The sequence below is a fragment of the Dipodomys ordii genome, unplaced genomic scaffold, assembly GCF_000151885.1.
Source record: "Dipodomys ordii isolate 6190 unplaced genomic scaffold, Dord_2.0 Scaffold152, whole genome shotgun sequence".
In the NCBI taxonomy this organism is placed as follows: Eukaryota; Metazoa; Chordata; class Mammalia; order Rodentia; family Heteromyidae; genus Dipodomys; species Dipodomys ordii.
In genome coordinates this window covers 2,513,802-2,531,826 of record NW_012267368.1, presented here as the reverse complement: position 1 = coordinate 2,531,826, position 18,025 = coordinate 2,513,802, and the positions used below count along the sequence as shown (strand labels likewise).

Sequence of the window (18,025 nt, the reverse complement as noted above, 5' to 3'; positions counted from 1 at the left end):
ATATATACTATACACACACACACACACACACACATACATATATATATAAACATACAACCTTTTCTATGGAGAGGGGTGCCGGGCTTGAACTCAGGGCCTGGGCACTGTCCCTGAGCTCTTTTGCTCAAGGCTAGCGCTGTATCACTTGAGCCACAGCTCTACTTCCAGCTTTTTGTGTAGTTAATTGGTAATAAGAATCTCAGACTTTTTTCCCCAGGCTGGCTTTGAACCATGATCCTCAGATCCCAGCTTCCTGTTAGGATCACAGGTGTGAGCCACCAGCACCTGGCTTATTTTTGAAGTAAAAATGTAGTATAAAAAAGTGCAAAGGCTAGTTATGAATACCTGTATCATCTGGAATTGATTTTGTAATTGTGTTTTTTTTTTTTTGTGGTATGGGCTTTGAACCCAGAACCTGGCATGGGGTAGGCCAGGTTCACCCATTTCACCCATGCTTCCTGCCTTTTTGCTTTAGTTATTTTTGGAGTATGGTCTTGTGTTTTTGCTTGGGCTGTCCTGGATCAAGATATTCCTGTTTATCCTTCCCAGGGTGGGATGGAAGATGCATGCTACTGTGCCCAGCTCATTGGTAGAGATGGAGCCTCAATGGCTTGTTGTGCCTGAAGCTCTTAACCCTAAATCAGTCCTAATCTCCTCCCACAGAGTAGCTGGGATTACAGGCATGAGAGCCACTGTGCTCAGCCTCAATTTCACTTTTCATATCCACACTATTTGTCTTAGTTTTCTGTTGCCAGGTAACAAATCAACACAGACTTGGCAGTTTACAATCATGTTCACTTGCTGTGAATAATTCTGTGGGGCCGAAGTTTGACATGGTTTAGTTGATTTGTCTGCTCAAGGCTGCAATCAAGGTGTCAGCTGGACTGAGCTGTCTAAGGGTTTGCAGGAGAAGCTGCATTCCGGCTGCTTCTTGGTGGAATGCAGTTGTTTGCAGTTGCAGTTGTCTGCTGGGCGGCCAGTGAGGCCCTGCCTTCAACTCCTAGAAGCTTCTCCTTCCTGACTCCTGCCCTGTTCTGTGTCACCACTGCAAGGCTTGTCCTGAGTCCTGGCCTCTCTGTGACCAGCCTCAGGAAGCTGCACTGTGCACTTGCCCAGATAACTGTGTGCTCCATGCTCCACGCTGGCAGGTGTGATGGAACCAAAGTTGAGTCCTTGGAATTGCAGTCCTGTGAATATCAATACATTCACACTATGGGCTGCGGTGTCTTGGGAGCCTGTCTCCAAAATCTACCTCCCATGCTGATTTTACTGCGTGTGAGGGGTACGCGTGCAAGCACAGTTTTAGGGACTGTCTCTGGTCACTAAACAAGTTGGCAAGCCTGTCACTGCAGAGCAAAATTCAGCAGCTGTTCAGAGAACACAAAGAGAACATCCTCTTCATTAGGAAGTAGGTAACCAGAGGAAGAAGAATCAGCTTTTCTTTTCTGTCCTCAGTGAAGAATCTTTCTCTTCTATCATAGAGTTGCTATTCACTCACAAGAACTCTATCTTCCAAGGCTCCTGTCCCTTCCAACAAGTCCCGTGCAATCCACTTTTGCATTTATTTTCCTCTCTCCCTTTGGTGTCTGTTGCTCTTAGACCCCTCTACCCACCCATCCCATTCTCATCTGAAATCCCATCCTTCCTCTTTGCCTTCATTCTTTTGTACTACTGTCCGTTTCCTTCTTTTTGTTTTGCAACAAACAATCCTGACTTCCAGAGTTTGTGACTTAGTATGGCAGGCATTTAGAAAAAAAAAATTCAGTGGCAGATATGATCATTATCGTGGAGAAAAACAACAAGATTCCATAGGATTCCAGTGGAATTTCAAACCGCTTGAGAATGTGGGAATATTTCCAAGAGGAGTGAATGCTTGAACTGCCTCTGAGAAGCGGTAGAGATGGGCTAGAAGCATGGGAAAGATGCCTAAGTGAATCTCTAAATGATTGCCCAGAGTTGGAAATGAAAGAGTTCTCAGGCTGGATGAATTGATCAAATGCTAGGAGCCAGGGGGGACCCACTGAGGGCCCTAAAGACAAAGCAGAGAAACAACGCAAGTGGAGACTGTGGGAACTTAGAAAAAGTCTAAGGCCATGAGCCTTTAACATTCCAGAAAAGAGAAGCATGAGACATCTGAGCCTGCCTGTGTCCGCAGGCCGAGGAGGAGCCGGAAGTGGCGGCGTGGGGCGGGAGCACTGTCCAGGCAGAGCAGATGCAGAGGGAGGATGTTCACAGGGCTGGCTTGCAGTTGGAGTCCTTGTTTTCTCTGTGGGGTGAGTAAAAGTGCACTGATTCACTGCGAGGAGGAGGCTGCGAGCCGGGGTGGGGAACACAAAACAGCTCTTGCGGTGGGTCTGAGAGTGGTGGGTAGGAGGCACTTGGGGAAGGCATGTTGAGTTGTGAGGACCAGGCGTGCACGGCAGTTGTGTGGACCAGCCCATGCTTGAGGGCCTGTCTGGAGCACCACTCTGCTGCAGAGGCCAAAGACAGGAGAAAGCAAATCTACACAGATTTGGAGGTTTTCAGACAGGGTCAGATGAAAGAGAAATAGGTGAGAGTGAAGTTGTTGACAGAATGGATAAACTGTCTCCGGAGCCAGGCACTGGTGGCTCATGCCTGTAATCAGGAGGCTGAGATCTGAGGATCATGCTTCAAGGCTGGAAGTCAGCCCTGGTAGAAAAGTCTGTGAGACTTATCTCCACTGAACTACCAACAAAATTGATAGTGGGGCTGCGGCTCAAATGGTAAAGCACTAGCTAGCCTTGAGCACTGAGGCTCAGGGCTGGTGCCCAGGATCAGCAACAGACAGACAGACAGACAGACAGACAGACAGACACTGTTCTCTCCATTTAGGGATCTGGAACAACACCACAAACATGTATTCACATAGAATTCCAGACCACTTATCTTTTATAAAATAGGACCATTGGAAGATACATGCATGCAGTATTGAGGTTATGGATGCAGTTCAGGCATAGAGCGCTTGCTTAGCATGTTAGAGGCCCTTGATTTGATGAATCCTTTCATACACCTACCACGTTTCCTAGTGTCGTGATGCAGTGCGTTGCATTGGATGCCCTCCTGCTGCTGGGTGCTGGGCTGTCTGTTGCTGCCATCTTAGCCAGAGTCTCATGCCACACAGCTAGCTCAGGAGCCAATCACCACTGGATGTACAGCTTTCCCACAATCATAATGCCAAAAAATTGTAACTGAAACCATTTTAGATGGAGACCCTCCAGATCACCTGTCCTGGCAGTGCAGATGCTTTGGTATAACTAAACATTAGCTCTACTCCCAGGCCTCAGTAATGCCCACATTTTGTGAAAAATATGAAGTGTGTTTGTATGTGTGTGTGTTGGTCCCTGGGGCTTGAACTTGGTGCCTGGGTGCTGTCCCTGAGCTTTTGTGCACAAGGCTAGTGCTCTACCACCTGAGCCACAGTTCCATTTCTGGTTTTTGTTTTTTGTTTTTTTTTTGGTGTTGAATTGGAGATAGGATTTCAAGGACTTTCTTGCCCAGGCTGGCTTTGAACCGTGGTCCTCAGATCTCAGTGTCTTGAGTAGCTAGGATGACAGGTGTGAGCTGCTGGTGCGCTTTGGTGCCTCTGGCATCATTTTTAATTTCAGAATATAGTGGAGTCAGCTTGGGTAGGGAAAGGGAGCGTTGTTACAGAACACTGAAGACCCACTGCCTTCTCCACGGTCCCAGGAGAAGGCTTAAAAACTCATTTCCAAGTGGAAATAATTTTGGTTATAATAGAATGTTCTGTGTTATTCAGTGAATTTTCTTTTGTTATAAAACGTGTTGGTAGTGTTATGGAGACAGCATGAAGAAAGATGAACATTATCTTCCAAATCTGTTTTGAGAATGAAATAGAGTGTAGAGGTTATGAGAAAAGTTTGAACTACAATATAAGAAAAAAAAAAGATCCACATTTTGATAATGTCCTAATTCTCACATTAAATAAACATAATATGAGGCTTTTCAATGGGCTATGTAATACACTTCAAATAAAAATTAAACATTTTAAACGAAGTGATCTTCAAGAAGAGGGCCTTAAATACTTGTTCCCCGTAATTTTATTCACTTAAAAATGGCTGTGATGAGTAACTCTTTTTCTTCTTTTTTCCTTGGCCTGGGTACTGCCCCTCAATATTTTTGTTCAAGGCTGTACCACTTGAGCCACAGCTCTGCTCCCGGCTTTTTTTTTTTTTGGAGATAAGAGTTTCATGGACTGTCTTCCAAACATGGCTGTCTTCCAAACATGATCCTCAGATCTTAGCTTCTTGAGTAGGTAGGACTATAGGAATGAGCCACTGATGCCTGGCATAAGTAACTTTTTTGTGTGTAAATTTTTGTTCAGTCGTGTGTGTGTATGTGTGTGTGTGTGTGTGTGTGTGTATTAATGTTTCATCTCTAATTCTAGATTAAAAAAATGTGAGCCACTTCTATGCCAAAACACTTGAAGTCTCATTATATTTCTAATGAGGGAGACATTCCAGGAAGTGTGCAAATTCCCCTCAGTGTGAGCTCAGGTGGGTGACATTACAGACCAGCCCTCCACTGAGCTCTCTTGAAGAACAGGCGTTTGTCATGAATGAATCTCTCCTCCGTCTAGGAGATGCAAGGTAGCCAAATGGCTCCTCCATAGAAGCTGAGCTCAGATCTGCTTCTAATAAATCTTGCCAAAATTAGTGTTGATCTTTGGCACTATTCATTGTCATTCATCTAAACATGATTCTGTCTCCTGAGACTAGATACTTGGAAAACCTTGGCTAACTCACCATTTCCTCCGATATCCTTCGATAGCCTATTGCCAATATTGCTCATCATATATTGCCAAGAACATCGTGCATAATGTGCCATTATTTCTTTCACATGTCGCGAGGAAGCTGTGTGTAATAGCTTCAGTCTGCCATCCCAGCTTCTTGGGAGCAGAGGTTGGGAGGATCCTGGAGCAAGGCCAGCTCAGGCAAAAATTTGTAAAATGTCTTCTGTGCTAGAACATGGACAGGCATGGGGTTACAAAATGTGAGCAAAATCATGCTTTGTGTGTGCATTTGTACTGAAGAGTGGACAGGTAAATAGAGTGATTTTCCATAGCTCTATAAACATGAAGATGACAATGTTAGAGAAGTCCTGTTTAAGGAATTAAGGAACTGAAGCCTGAATGATAAAAAAAGAAAGAGAGGGAGAGAGGAGAGAGGGGGGGGAGGGCAGGAAGGAAGGAAGGAAGGAAGGAAGGAAGGAAGGAAGGAAGGAAGGAAGGAAGGAAAGAAGGGAGGGAGGGAAGGAAGAGAGAGAGGGAGGGAGAGAAGAAAGGAAAGAAGGAAGGGAGGGAAGGGAGGAAAGAAGGAAGGAAAGGAGGAAAGAAGGAAGGAAAGAAGGGGGAGGGGGGGAAAGGAAAGGAAGGAAGAAGGAAGGAGGAAGGGAGGGAGGGGGAAAGGAAAGAAGGAAAGAAAAGGAAGGGAGAAGGGAAAGGGAAATGTGTTTTGGGGCCCAGGAGTGATCACAAAGTTGGGGATCAGTGTTATGAGCTTGGTTTTGATGAGATTTATCATGGAGGAGAAGGAGGAAGAGGAGGAGGAGGGGGTGGGGGAGAAGGGAGGAAGAAGAGGAGGACCACTTTGAGAGGCCAGGTCAACAATGGGCAACATAGTTGAGAAGTCAACTAAGATGAAAGTTGAAAACTGACCGAATGACACAGAAGAGCACCTAGGGATAGTGGCAGATTTAGGTAATAAAATGATAAATACCTGGAAAAGAAGTGGCATGATAGAAGTCAGATGACTCTTAGGAGGGAATAAGACATTTCTGGGTTCTAGGTAACTGGCAAGATTCTCTGTTTAAATTGATATGACATGGGAAGGTGAGTACAATAGTTCATCAAGCTAGACTTTTGTTATATGTGGACTTTTTGAGTTATAACAATGCTAAAATGAAACTTTTACGTGGGACCTTGATAGGCAAAGCTTTTGCCTATCAAAGGCAATGTCCTGGGTTCAATCTCCTGTACCAAAAAAAAAAAAAAGTTAAAAAAAACTTCCAAACAAACAAAAACCTGGACAGGCCATCTTCCAGACTTTCCCACTCTGGCCAGCTAGCTGTCATCCTAGCTACTCAGGAGGCTGAGAGCTGAGCATCACTGTGCAAAGCCAGTCTGGGCAGAAAAGTCCATGATGAGATTCTTATCTCCAATGAACCACTCAAAAGCTAGATGTGGAGCTGTGCCTCAAGTGGTGGAGCCCTAGCCTCGAGCACCAGGGCACCCTGAGTTCAAGCCCCAGTACTGGGATAAACAAAAACCACCAACAAATTTTATGTGAAGATTTAAAGTATTTAATTTTTTTTAAGGTATAAAGTTACTTGTTAGGCTTTTGTAAGAAATGGAGTAGGCAGATGTGTTAAAGACATCAGTTGAGTTTAATTAACAGAATTGGAGTAAACAGCTTGAGCCACAGGTTAAAAACAAAACAAAACAAAACAAAACCTAGTGAACTCCTCCCGAAGGATGCACTCATGTTCTGTGTTCTGCTGCATAAAGTGCCCACTCCTGGGCTCATCTGTTCAGTTTGCACAATGCTTTCACATACATTATCTCATTTAATCCAAGAGTAGGTGACTCTGAGAGGAGTTGTAAGGCTCTTTCTAGTCCATCTTTAAAAATAGTGAGTTCATTACTCATATTATTTTAAACTACCGAACATAAAAATAAGCTGATCTTCACTGTGCATGTCAATGCATTGTTTCATTTCTTCATTCCCTAGAGGAGTCCTAACCCTTATGTAAGGAAATGGTTTTCCCCAGTTTAGTAACTATGGAGGTATATTAATTTTGAAGGTATATTGGAGGTATATTTTGGAGGTATATTATTTTGAAATAAGTAAATGTAGCTGTGTGCTGGTGACTCACAACTACAATCCTAGCATTTAGGAGGCTGAGATTTGAGGGTTGCAGTTAAAAAGGAAAGTCCCTGAGCTTCTTACCTCCAATTAACCACTGAAAAGCCAGAAGAGAAGCTGTGGCTCAAGTGTTAGAGTGCTAGTCTTGAGTGAAGAAAGCTCAGGGACAACACCCAGGCCCTGAGTTCAAGCCCCAGGACTGGCACCAAGAAAACCAAATAAGAGAACAAGTAAATGTTTGTGAATTTGAAGGTGGGAAGTGAATGACAACGCCTCCCTTCTCTCCACAGAGGCCTCTTCATCAGCATCCATGACCGGGGTCACATTGCTTCGGTTCTCAACGCCTGGCCGGAAGACGTCATCAAGGTGAGGCGGCGCCCAGCTCCATGGAGGCCATCTCTTGTCCTTCTGTCCACGGAGGCCGTCTCTTGTCCTTCTGTCCCATGGAACAGTTTAAATCACAGCGATGATTCTTAATAGAGCAAGCAGCATTCACTAGTCTTTCCAGTGAAAAGTGCCTGTTTTTTCATGGTGTATTATTATTAATTTAGTTTTTGCCTGTCCTGGGGCTTGAACTCAGGGCCTGGGCACTGTCCCTGAGCTTCTTTTGCTCAAGGATAGCACTCTGCCACTTGAGCCACAGCACCACTTCTTTTTTTTTTCTGTTTATGTGGTACTGAGGAATCAAACCCAGGGCTTCATGCATGCTAGGCAAGCACTCTATCACTGAGCCACCTTCCAGACTTTTCTACTCTGGCCTCGAACCATGATCTTCTCATTCTCAGCCTTCCAACTGAATTTACTTTCAAGGCGAGTTTTAAAGAGCTTTATAATATAGGTAATCAGGAAATTAAAGGAAAAGATCTCAAAAATGTGTTTTAAAATAGCTGGGTGTTTGTGGCTCTTGCCTATATTCTTAGCTACTTAGGATGCTAGGATCTAATAATCTAGGTTCAAAGCCAGCCTTGGCAGACAAATCCAAAAGACTCTTATCTCCAGATAATCAGCAAAAATCAGAAGTGGAGGTGTGGTTCCAGTGGGAAAGCACCAGCTGTGAGAAAAAAAAAAGTCATGAGCGAGTCTGAGGCCTTGAGTTCAAGCCCCTGTACCTTTAGCGGTATGCATGCTGTAGAGAGTGCTTGACTCAGTTAACATAGCCAGGTTCTCCTCTTTGATATTAAGTACATCACTCACCATTAGAGGAATGATTTCAGCTTTCTGATCTCCATTTCCTAATCTGTGGCATCAGAGGAGCAGAATGGATCTGCTTCCGATGTGCTTTCTAAAGCCCTGTGCGCCTGTGCACATTAGATCTGGGAAGTGATGGTAATAGTATTAGCAGCCACAATTGACTGTAGACTTGGAAACATGCCAGGTATCAAGTACAGCATGAGTTCACTTCATGGAATCATGGATTTACCCAGCTGACTAGTATTTATCTCTCATTTACCATGTGCAAGGTGCCAATATCTGGTAGTAAGCAGTACACGGTGGATTCCTAGTTTGATCCAGCAACTCTGAAAAGGATAGTTATTAGCTTCTTTTTACAAGAAGCACACTTAAATTCACAGCTCTATCCAAGGCCAAAGAGCTGCTATCATCCCACAGATTGTTTGAGTCGCAGCACTTTGTGGATCATCTGCTAAGTTGTTTCTCATCAACTCACGAAGGGACTGTGAATCACAGAATGAAGATGTCAGATGCATTGGTTCTAACAATGATGCTCAAGTGTATAGCGGACCCTGGCAGTCCACATTCCATGTGGCTCCACGGGGTAAAACCTGGACTCTCAGAACACGTAGAGTAGCACCGTCCTGCAGGGTAGGGGCTCAATTCATTTCCAGATAAAGCCACCTAGCTTCCACCCGAGATGGGCTTCCTCTCAACAAATCTAAACATTTCACAGTGTCGTTGAAAGCACACACACGAATGTCCCTTTTTTAGCTTGCTTTTTGAGCACCATTCATTTTGGGGAGGCATATTTTCATGAAACTAAGGGTAGATTTTTAGCAGATCACATAGGGTTTAAACACACAAGACAATAGTAGAACTGACTGAGTTTGACCATATCAGTTGAGCAGAGTGATATGTACAGAAGAACGTAAAATTGCTGTTGTGAAACATTTTGATTTAAGAAAAATGTATTCCATTTTTGACTATGCTTAGTCAAAACTATGTGCAATAGATCAGATTATAAGACAGTTACAATTAAGGCTAAAATCTCTGCATGATTGAAATATATATAGGCTTTGTAATTATTCAGGGTGGTTAGAAATCAGCTAAATAGGGTAAGAGTAGTGGCTCACAGGACTGTAAGCCCAACAACTTGGCAAGTGGAAACATTGCCCAAGTCATGTTTGAATAAAAAGCACAAGACTCAATCTGAAAAATAAAAGCAAAAAAAGGGAGGGGTCTGGAGGCGTGGCTGAGTGGTAGAACACTTGCCTAACAAGTGCCAGGAGCTGAGTTCAAAAATGCCAGTACTGCCTCCCGTGCAAAAAAAGGAAGAGGCCACACAAGTCTGTGTGAAGTGTAGTGGAAGATGAGCAGGTAGCAGATGATGGTGGTAGAAGCAGTGCTAAGTATCCAAGAGTGAGACAGGACCAGGGGATTGCAGGAGTTAGAGAGCAGAGGCCCTCAGTCTGCCAGTCCTGCGGCTACTGCCATCCATGCGGGATCTCAGGGCCAGGTGAGTGCACTCAAGCCACCTGATGCTTCTTTGGTTCCCAGCGTGAGCTCTTATTTCCCTCTTGCCCACCTGGATTGAAGACTAAGGTTTTGAGCTGTTTGAATATGTGTTCACATTCTTCTTTTGATGGTGACCTAATTAAGCATGTAGAGCTCATCATTAAAATATATAAACCTCCAGGTGCTGGTGGATCATGCCAGTAATTCTTGCTACTCAGGTGGCTGAGAACCAAGAATCAAGGCTCAAAGCCAGCTCAGACAGCAAAGTCCATGAGCCTCTCATCTCCAGTTAACCAGCGAAAAGCCAGAAGTGAAGCTGTGGCTCAAGTGGTATAGTGCTAGCCTTGGGCAAAAAAACACTCAGGGCCAGCACAAAAGAATACATTAAATAAATGTAATACATAAAATATAATATATATTATATAAACCTACTTTTTCCCCATTCTTCTACAACAACCAGTACACAGTCTTTCCCAAAGATGTTCTTGCTGTGTTGTCTGGCGGCCTGGTATTTCAGTTGCATGCGCGTTAATGAGCTGCAGCCTGGAGCCGGGGAAGCCGGGTCTCAGCGTGTGCGTGCCGTCCACACGGGCGGTTGTGTTCTTTTGCAGGCTGTGGTGGTGACGGATGGGGAGCGCATCCTGGGCCTGGGTGACCTGGGCTGCAACGGCATGGGCATCCCCGTGGGCAAGCTGGCGCTGTACACAGCCTGCGGGGGTGTCAACCCGCAGCAGTGCCTGCCCGTGCTGCTGGACGTGGGCACACAGAACGAGGTGAGTGTGTCCCGGATGCCTCTGAACACCACCACCCATGCTAGCATGCTCACCCGTGTCTCCAAGTTATTCCGTGAACTTCCCTAGAGTTTGTTCTTTTCTGTGTGTGTGTGTGTGTGTGTGTGTGTGTGTGTGTCACACACACATCTCTCCCCAACTTTGATAAGAACATTATTAATTAATTAATTAATTTTAATCAGCCCCGGCCTTGCCCATGCCAGGCAAGCACTCCCCACCCAGCCCTTTTTGGTTGTGTATTTTATTTAATTTCTTTCAATATTTATTTCCTTTTTGAGATAGGGCTGGCTAACTTCACCCTAGTTGATCTTCCTGCCAACCACCTTCTAAGTAACTGAGGTTACAGGTGTATGCTACTCAACCCCACTAAACATGACGTTCTCTGTTCTCATTTGCTCTCCTCTATAATGTGATTATGTTTCTTTTCCTTTTCCTTTTCTTTTCAAGCCCCTATACTCGGGCTTGAGCTCAGGGCCTGTGTGTGGCTCATGTTTTTTTCCTGATCAGTATTGATAGAAATGGTTCCAATGACAGGCTGAACATAGGTGGTTCTTTCCTCTTCAAGGATCCTGATCTAGCCAAATAAATACACTACAGCCCAAACATTTCAAATGGGATGCTACAATGTGGGCTGAACTTCAGTCGCCTCTCGGTTTGTGTGGATTGGGAATTCTGTGCTATCATTCGCTGGGTTGGGGTAGGAGCAGGGGTAGGGGCAGGGTACTGTTAGTATTAAGGAATCAATCAGTACCTTGTTCAAAGGCCATAATCTGTTGAGAAGATCTCAGTGGCTCAGTTAGGAGGATCACTAACTAGACTGTTAACCCAGGCAAAAGCAAAACCCTCTTAGAAAAACAAGCCAAAAAAAGGGCTGGAGGTGTGGCCCAAGTGGTAGAGTGTCAGAATTCACCAGACTGAGAACAGAACATCTCAAGACCTGCCACCTGAGGTAAAAAGTAATGGCAGTGATAGTACATCCATCTAACAATTTCCCAGCACCCTCTGAAAAGGGTTCCAGAGTCTTCTTTGCAATATAATATTTCTGCCATCAGAAAAAAAGCTGGATTTATGGAATTTGAGATTGTTCTTGCTGCCATTTACACAATAAATCTCGCTGGAGAATAGTATTAAAATCAAAGCTCCCACTTAGAGCTCGGATTTTCCATCGTCTGACATACTGAATCCATGTGACGCATTTCTTTTCCTGGAAGTCCCTCATGTGTGCACAGGTCCCCTGGTTTGCTAACCACAGTTCCCATCTTCATTTCCTTTATGCCTTGAGAGAAAGAAGGAAGAGAGTGCAAGAAAATGGAGAGGTTCCCAGCTACCTTGATGCTTTGGAGGCCCCAGAGGCACCCTGCCCTTCTGAGTTCCTTTCATATGAACCCTGAACCCAGTACCCTTAAATCTCCTTCCATATTAAGGATTAAGAAACAGGCAGTGATCTCACTGAGAGCGTCCTACCTTAATCACTGCATCTTCCCGACCCTCCACCTCTGAGGCTGCTGACCCTCTGACCTTCTAGGCAGGCCTGGGGAGTCCAGTTGCCTAGGTACCTTTAAAACAAACAGGGAACAAAGAGAATAGGCCCAGGATATCCATTCTTGTGTGTGTGTGTGTGTGTGGGTGCGTGGGTGCGTGGGTGCATGTGTGCGCATGCCAGCCAGTCCTAGGTCTTGAACTCAGGCCTGGGCACTGTTGAGCTTTTTCACTTAAAGGTAGCACTCTGCCATTTCTGGCTTTTTGGTGGTTAATTGGAGATAAGAGTCTTAGGGACTTTCCTGTCAAAACTGGCTTTGAACCATGGTCCTGGTATCTCAGCCTCCTGGGTAGATCACAGGCGGGAGCCACCCGCACCTGTCAGAAAGCTGGATTTTGAAGTTGGAATCTGCACATGGGCTGGGAAAGGGGCAGACTTCTGTCTCCATCAACACCACCATCTTAGGTGCCCCGCCATCTTAGGAGGCACACAAAAGGTTAATTACCCACAAAAGAAGTCAGACAAAAATAGAGATGGAGAGAAAGGCTTTTCCAGAGCTCAACAGATGCCTTCCATACCTGTGAGACTAAACTCCTGGCTCCCGCTGGCTGGGTTTTGTCACTGTCCCAGGTCCACATGTGGGGGGGCATTCCAGCTTCTCACAAGAGTCTCACCGGTGGAAGCGCTAGCAAGAACAGGGCTGAAGTAGGGGCCAATGGAAAAGAGAAGTGCAAGACTGCCCTAGAATGTAGCTCGATCCAGTCCACCCCCTACTCCCTCCTTGCTTCTGCCTCTTTTAGACAATTTTCAATGGGTCTCGTTGTCCTGCTTTCATTCATGTGTATGAATTACTTCATTCATATTTACCCAGCATCCTTTCCTTCCACCCTTCTGCCCTTCCCCGCCCCCAGTGTACATTCTTGTCACTTTTCCTTGCGTTGGATCTAAATCCCATACGTGAGAGAAGACACGGTTGATTGATGTGTGTCATTTTGAATTTGGCTTATTTTGCCAAACACAATGCTCTCCAGTTCTGTCCATTTGCAAATGACACAAGTTTATGCTTCATGGCTGAATAAAATCGTGTAGACACACATAATATCCATTATGTCTTCAGCATATATACTTCTTTACTCATTCCTCAGTTATGGGAGCACTGGCTGATTCTGTAGTCAGGCCTTGTGAGCAGAGCTGTTACAGTGTAACGTGTGATGTGGGTGTCGCTGCTGTATGTCGACTTGCATTCCTTTTATTATATGCTCAGGAGCGGGGCTCATGGCTCACATGGAAGAGAACTTGCTTGCCTGATGTTCACTGTGTCCTGGCCTCAATCCCCAGTCATGCCAAAAAAGTTGTTCTACTTAATTAAACTAGTTCCTCAGGTGCCAGACTGCTTAGTCTGTGAAGCCATTATAAAAATTGAGTAATCTTATTGAATTACTATATATATATATATATATATATATATTTCAGCATTTATAAGAATGCTCTCAGTTTTTAAGTCCTGTCTTATTTTTCTTAATATTGTTAGATTTTTGAAGAAGTCCTTTTTGGCAGGGACACTTACGGAAGGAATGGTACAGGTTTCTGATTCACTTCAAAAGCTTATCTTGTTCATAAATTTTGTAAGTTGAAATTTACATGGTAGCTAGACTTCTGGGTAGTCTAGACTTCATTAGCATGGGAAAGAATGGGAGAAAAATGTGACATTTTTCCCTCAACTGTGTTCTTTCTCTAATTCATTTAGAAGTCTAAATATATTCCAGACAGGGAGAAAGTATTTTAACGTTGGCAGCCATCAGTAGCATATTGGCACTTCAACCTCAGCAGCTCAGAAGCCTGCCAATACATTTTTTTAACCTTTTTCTTTTTTAATGCCTTAAAGAGCAGCTGGTTTTTACCACACTTGGTCATAAACTATATTTTATCTGAAATATACTTCTGTGACTTGCCATGTTCACGTCTCACTAGCTAGAAGGCTTCTCCCCTTATGATGCAGAACACAAGTAACCCAGAGAATTTCACAAGGAATGAGAAGGCCATTGAACACTTACAATCGGAGAACATGGCTGGGCTTTCTATTGGCTGGGAGTAAACCCTACTCTCAGATGATCCAGACACATGGACCTGGTTGACAGCACCACACCTCCAAAGCTGTATGGATTCCTCTTTTACAGGAATGTTTTGGTCTTGTGTGCTGGAGGTCAGTCAGCTCTGAATCCCTGCCATTGGGAGTTCCCACTGCCTGCTTTGATCAAGGCCCCTGTTTGTCTCTGGGGCTCCTTCTGTTTCCTCGGTGGGTCTCCGAAGCTCATTGTGCTAGTTTTGGGGTCTGCCCTGACCTCCTGGCTGTCCTCCGAAGTGCCCTTCTCCTTCCCTTTCTCTGGCTGCTTCCCGCCTGTGGGCAGTCTAGGGACCAGAGTGGCCTTTTCCATTTCTGTGTCTCTGTCCTCCTCCGCCTAGGAGCACAGCGCCCCGCTGGCCTTTTAGGCCCCAGCGTGTGTCCAGCATGGTCAGCCCTGGTGGACACAGACGGCTCTCACAGTCCTTTTCAGACCAGACCATAGTGGTGGGTGTGTAAACTCGGAAGGCTGTTAGAAATGGAGTTGCATGTATTTATTCCATTTTCAACTATCCACTACATGTAAAGGCAGTTGTGTGACCTTTGTTCTTGGCTTTGGTTCATCTTCCCTTCCCACTCCCTCCCACTTTCTCCTTCCTGTGTGGTCGTCATGGTGACAGCCACAGGCCATCCGAGGCGAGGAGGACAGTCTATGCTTTGCTTCCCCCCCCCCTACTGCTAGCTATGCTGGGAACGGTGGGTTGTGTGCAGACCCCCTCTACTGAGTTGATTATGTACATTTTTGTTCCAGTTTACTAAAAGATTTTGTTGTGAATGGGGGTTCTTTTTTTATAAATAAGTTATACCTCACAAGCTGGTATATTAAAATAATATCAAATATTGTATATATTAAAACCTGAACAGAATAACATTGTCTGAGACACAGCAGTTTTAAGAAACACCTTAAGCCTGGCACAGTGGCTTATGCCTGTAATCCCAGCAACTTGGTTGGAAGTGGAGATAGGGAGAGTGCTGGTTCAAGACCTCGAAAATAACCAAAGCAAAAAGGCCTAGGGTGTGACTTAAGTGGAAGAGCACCTGCCTGGTAAGCACATGGTGCTGAGTTCAATCTCTGCTACCTCAAAAAGGGAGGGAGAGGGGAGATGGGAGGGAGGGAGGAAGGAAGGAAGGGAAGAAATGAGGGAGGGAGGGAGGGAGGGAGGAAAGAAACCGGAAAGTTTAAAAAAATAAAAATCTTGTCAAAGTTAAAATTTTCTTTTTAAAGTCAGTTATACTAGAGAGAAAATCTAAATGCTTTCTGAAAATTTTGCTTTTGCAAGTGGAAAAAAGAAGAGAATCACCCTTTCCATTTCTAAGCTGATGTAGTACTTTAAGACTGAATTATGTTTTCATGTGTAAAATCTGAGTTGATAGTTTTTCTAATTAGCACCACTGAGAGATCATAATTCCTTTCCTTTTACTCAAAATAATTCAGAATTTTTGACGGTAATATAGCTATCTTATATATACTATACATGTCTGTGTATAACATGTTGCATGTGTGCATATTTGTATATATATGCACCCTAGATGTAATATAAATGACATTAGGTAGTAACTGAGCTAACTGTAAATCATTTTGTCAGGATTGGCTTTTGCCTCCCATGGTGCTGCATGCCGGTGACCAATGAGAAGAATGAGGCAAGAGACTCTTGAGTTTGAGATGAGCCTGGGCTACACCTTGATTTTTTTTTTTTAAAAAGGATTTTCTGTGTTTTGTTTCTTTTCTATAGATACAGAAACGGGCTAAGGGAGAACAAATGACTTGCTTGTGATTGTTCTTTCTTTCTTGTTGCAACAGGCATTACTTAAAGATCCGCTGTACATTGGACTCCGGCAGAAGAGAGTGAGAGGCCCAGATTATGACAACTTTTTGGATGAATTCATGGAGGCGGTTTCTTCCAAGTACGTCTATCTTTATTTCCTCTGTTCTTGGGCTGAACTTTAACAACCTAAAGATACACTAACAAGATAATTACTAAAAAAACAAAACAAAACAAAACAAAAAAAAAACCTCCTCTTTTGCTACAGTATGGTTTAATAGTTAGACACAATGTGAATGGAAGTGCATGTGTGCGTCTGTCTGTCCTCTCTGCTCCTGACCCTGGCTGGCCAAGCAGCCTCGTCACATGTCTGCCCCTTAAAGCATTCTCTGTGGCCATCCCGAGGACTCTTGTTCGTATGAGAATTTCTGGAGATTCCTGGCTGTTGGGATGCATGGCTGTGGTCAGTGGGACAGAGGAAACTATTCCTTTAAACATTTGTTGGCATCTGCGCCCCTCCCTGGCGCCTGACACCACCTTGTCTTGGCATCTGTGCTACTTTCTGACACTTCTGGGCTCAGAGAAGAAGAAGGGGGGAGAGGGGGAGGGACTAGCATGAGTGGCTAAGTCCTAAGTCCAAAGGTCCAGAATAAAGCAAGAACCAGGGAATCCAATCAGTTCCTGAATTTCCCATTTAATTACAGTATTTGTTTAAAGTGTAGTGCCACATTCTCATCGAACCCAGTTAGACTTTGGTTCTAGGTTAAGCACCAACTATAAAAGTTTCCCTTCTTTTCTCCTTCCAAACAGAGACTCCCACTATTATTTTCTTTTCCCTTCTATTTTAATTTTACTACTCATCATGGCACGCATCTGCCCAATTCAACATCAATGGTAACACAATGGCAAGAAGAGAATGTGCACTACAAGAATGGGCAAACCAGGGTTTTGTTGATCATTTTATTGATTAATCTAGACTTAAGAAAGTGACAGAGAAAATGGTGACAACACTGACTCAAAAGCATGTTGGATGCTTTATATGGGGCTGGGCATGAACTTCACATCCTTGGGACCTGGGTTTGAGTCCCAGCACCTGGGGATTGTGCTTGTTTTTTTTTTTTTAAAGCACAATGAAAAGCCCCTGGTAAAAAACAAAAACCAACTCCTGAAGTGGTCTATTTTTTAAGACTCTGAATTGGTAAAGATGTTGCACATGCCATATGACAGATGGAAACTCTGACATTAAAATAAACAATGTATCTCACTAGTATAAACAATATCAGTTAACATTCATTATTAGACTTACAGTAGTTGTCTTCACATTAGTAAATATTTCTCTTACTTGAGAGTATTATTATTTAAAAAGTTATTTCTGGCGGCCTTCCTTCTCTACAATAGGTTTTCAGACATTCATTTCAGCTCACCTGTGTTGTTAGTAATTCATACGGCAGGAAGGGCTGTGGCCCCGTAGACAGTGAATGAGCACGTCGTATGGTGATGGCCCATCTGACAGGGGTGTGAGTAGAGCAGTGGAGTACAGGGAGAGGTCCATCGACCTTCTGTGGTGTCATGTGACATCATGCTGGCCATTTCTAAAGGGGCAAATAGTACTTACTGTCTGTATCTGCACAGTCTTGATACCGATAATTTATCTATTCATCTTTCCACTTTTTTTAAAATTAAAGGAGAGAGGTTGTTATGGGATTTGAACTCAGGGCTTGGGTGCTGTCCCTGAGTTCTTTAGCTCAAGGCTAGCACTCTACCATTTTAAGCCACAGCACCACTTCTGGGTTTCTGGTGGTTCATTAGACTTCCCTGACCAGACTGGTTTGGTTTTAAACTGTGATTCTCAGATCTCAGCCTTCTGAGTAGCCAGGATTACAGACATGAGCCACTAGCACCTGGCTGTTTTGTTATTTTAAGAGCCTGATTATATTCTGCCTCTTGTTTAGTTGTATTTTATTTGAAATGACATTCATGAAATGTCTGTATTTCTGATAAAGTCTCATAAAGATCTTTAGGTACTTCCATGTCTCCTAGTTTGTTCTAAAGTGTCCCACTTTTTTTTAAATTGCCTTTTGCTGGGCACTGGTGGCTCACACCTGTAATCCTAGCCACTCAGCAGGCTGAGATCTAAGGATCACAGTCCAAAGCCAGCCTATACAGGAAACATCACGAGATTCTTATCTCCAATTAACCACCCAAAAGCCAAAAGTGGAGCTGGGTCTCAAGCGGTATCTCCAATTAACCACCCAAAAGCCAAAAGTGGAGCTGGGTCT

The 18,025-nt window shown here is 44.1% G+C and overlaps 1 protein-coding gene across 1 annotated transcript in view; it reads left to right on the top strand.

Annotated features, from left to right (window-relative positions):
* Nucleotides 1–15,931, top strand: part of LOC105997742 (NADP-dependent malic enzyme-like) — a 48,422-nt gene extending 32,491 nt beyond the window's left edge. Inside the window, exons 6-8 of the mRNA XM_013032262.1 lie at nt 7,193–7,268; nt 10,202–10,363; nt 15,785–15,931. Coding sequence (XP_012887716.1) covers nt 7,193–7,268; nt 10,202–10,363; nt 15,785–15,931 — 385 coding nt within the window. The remainder of the gene's footprint in view (nt 1–7,192; nt 7,269–10,201; nt 10,364–15,784) is intronic.
* Nucleotides 15,932–18,025: the final 2,094 nt, after the last annotated feature.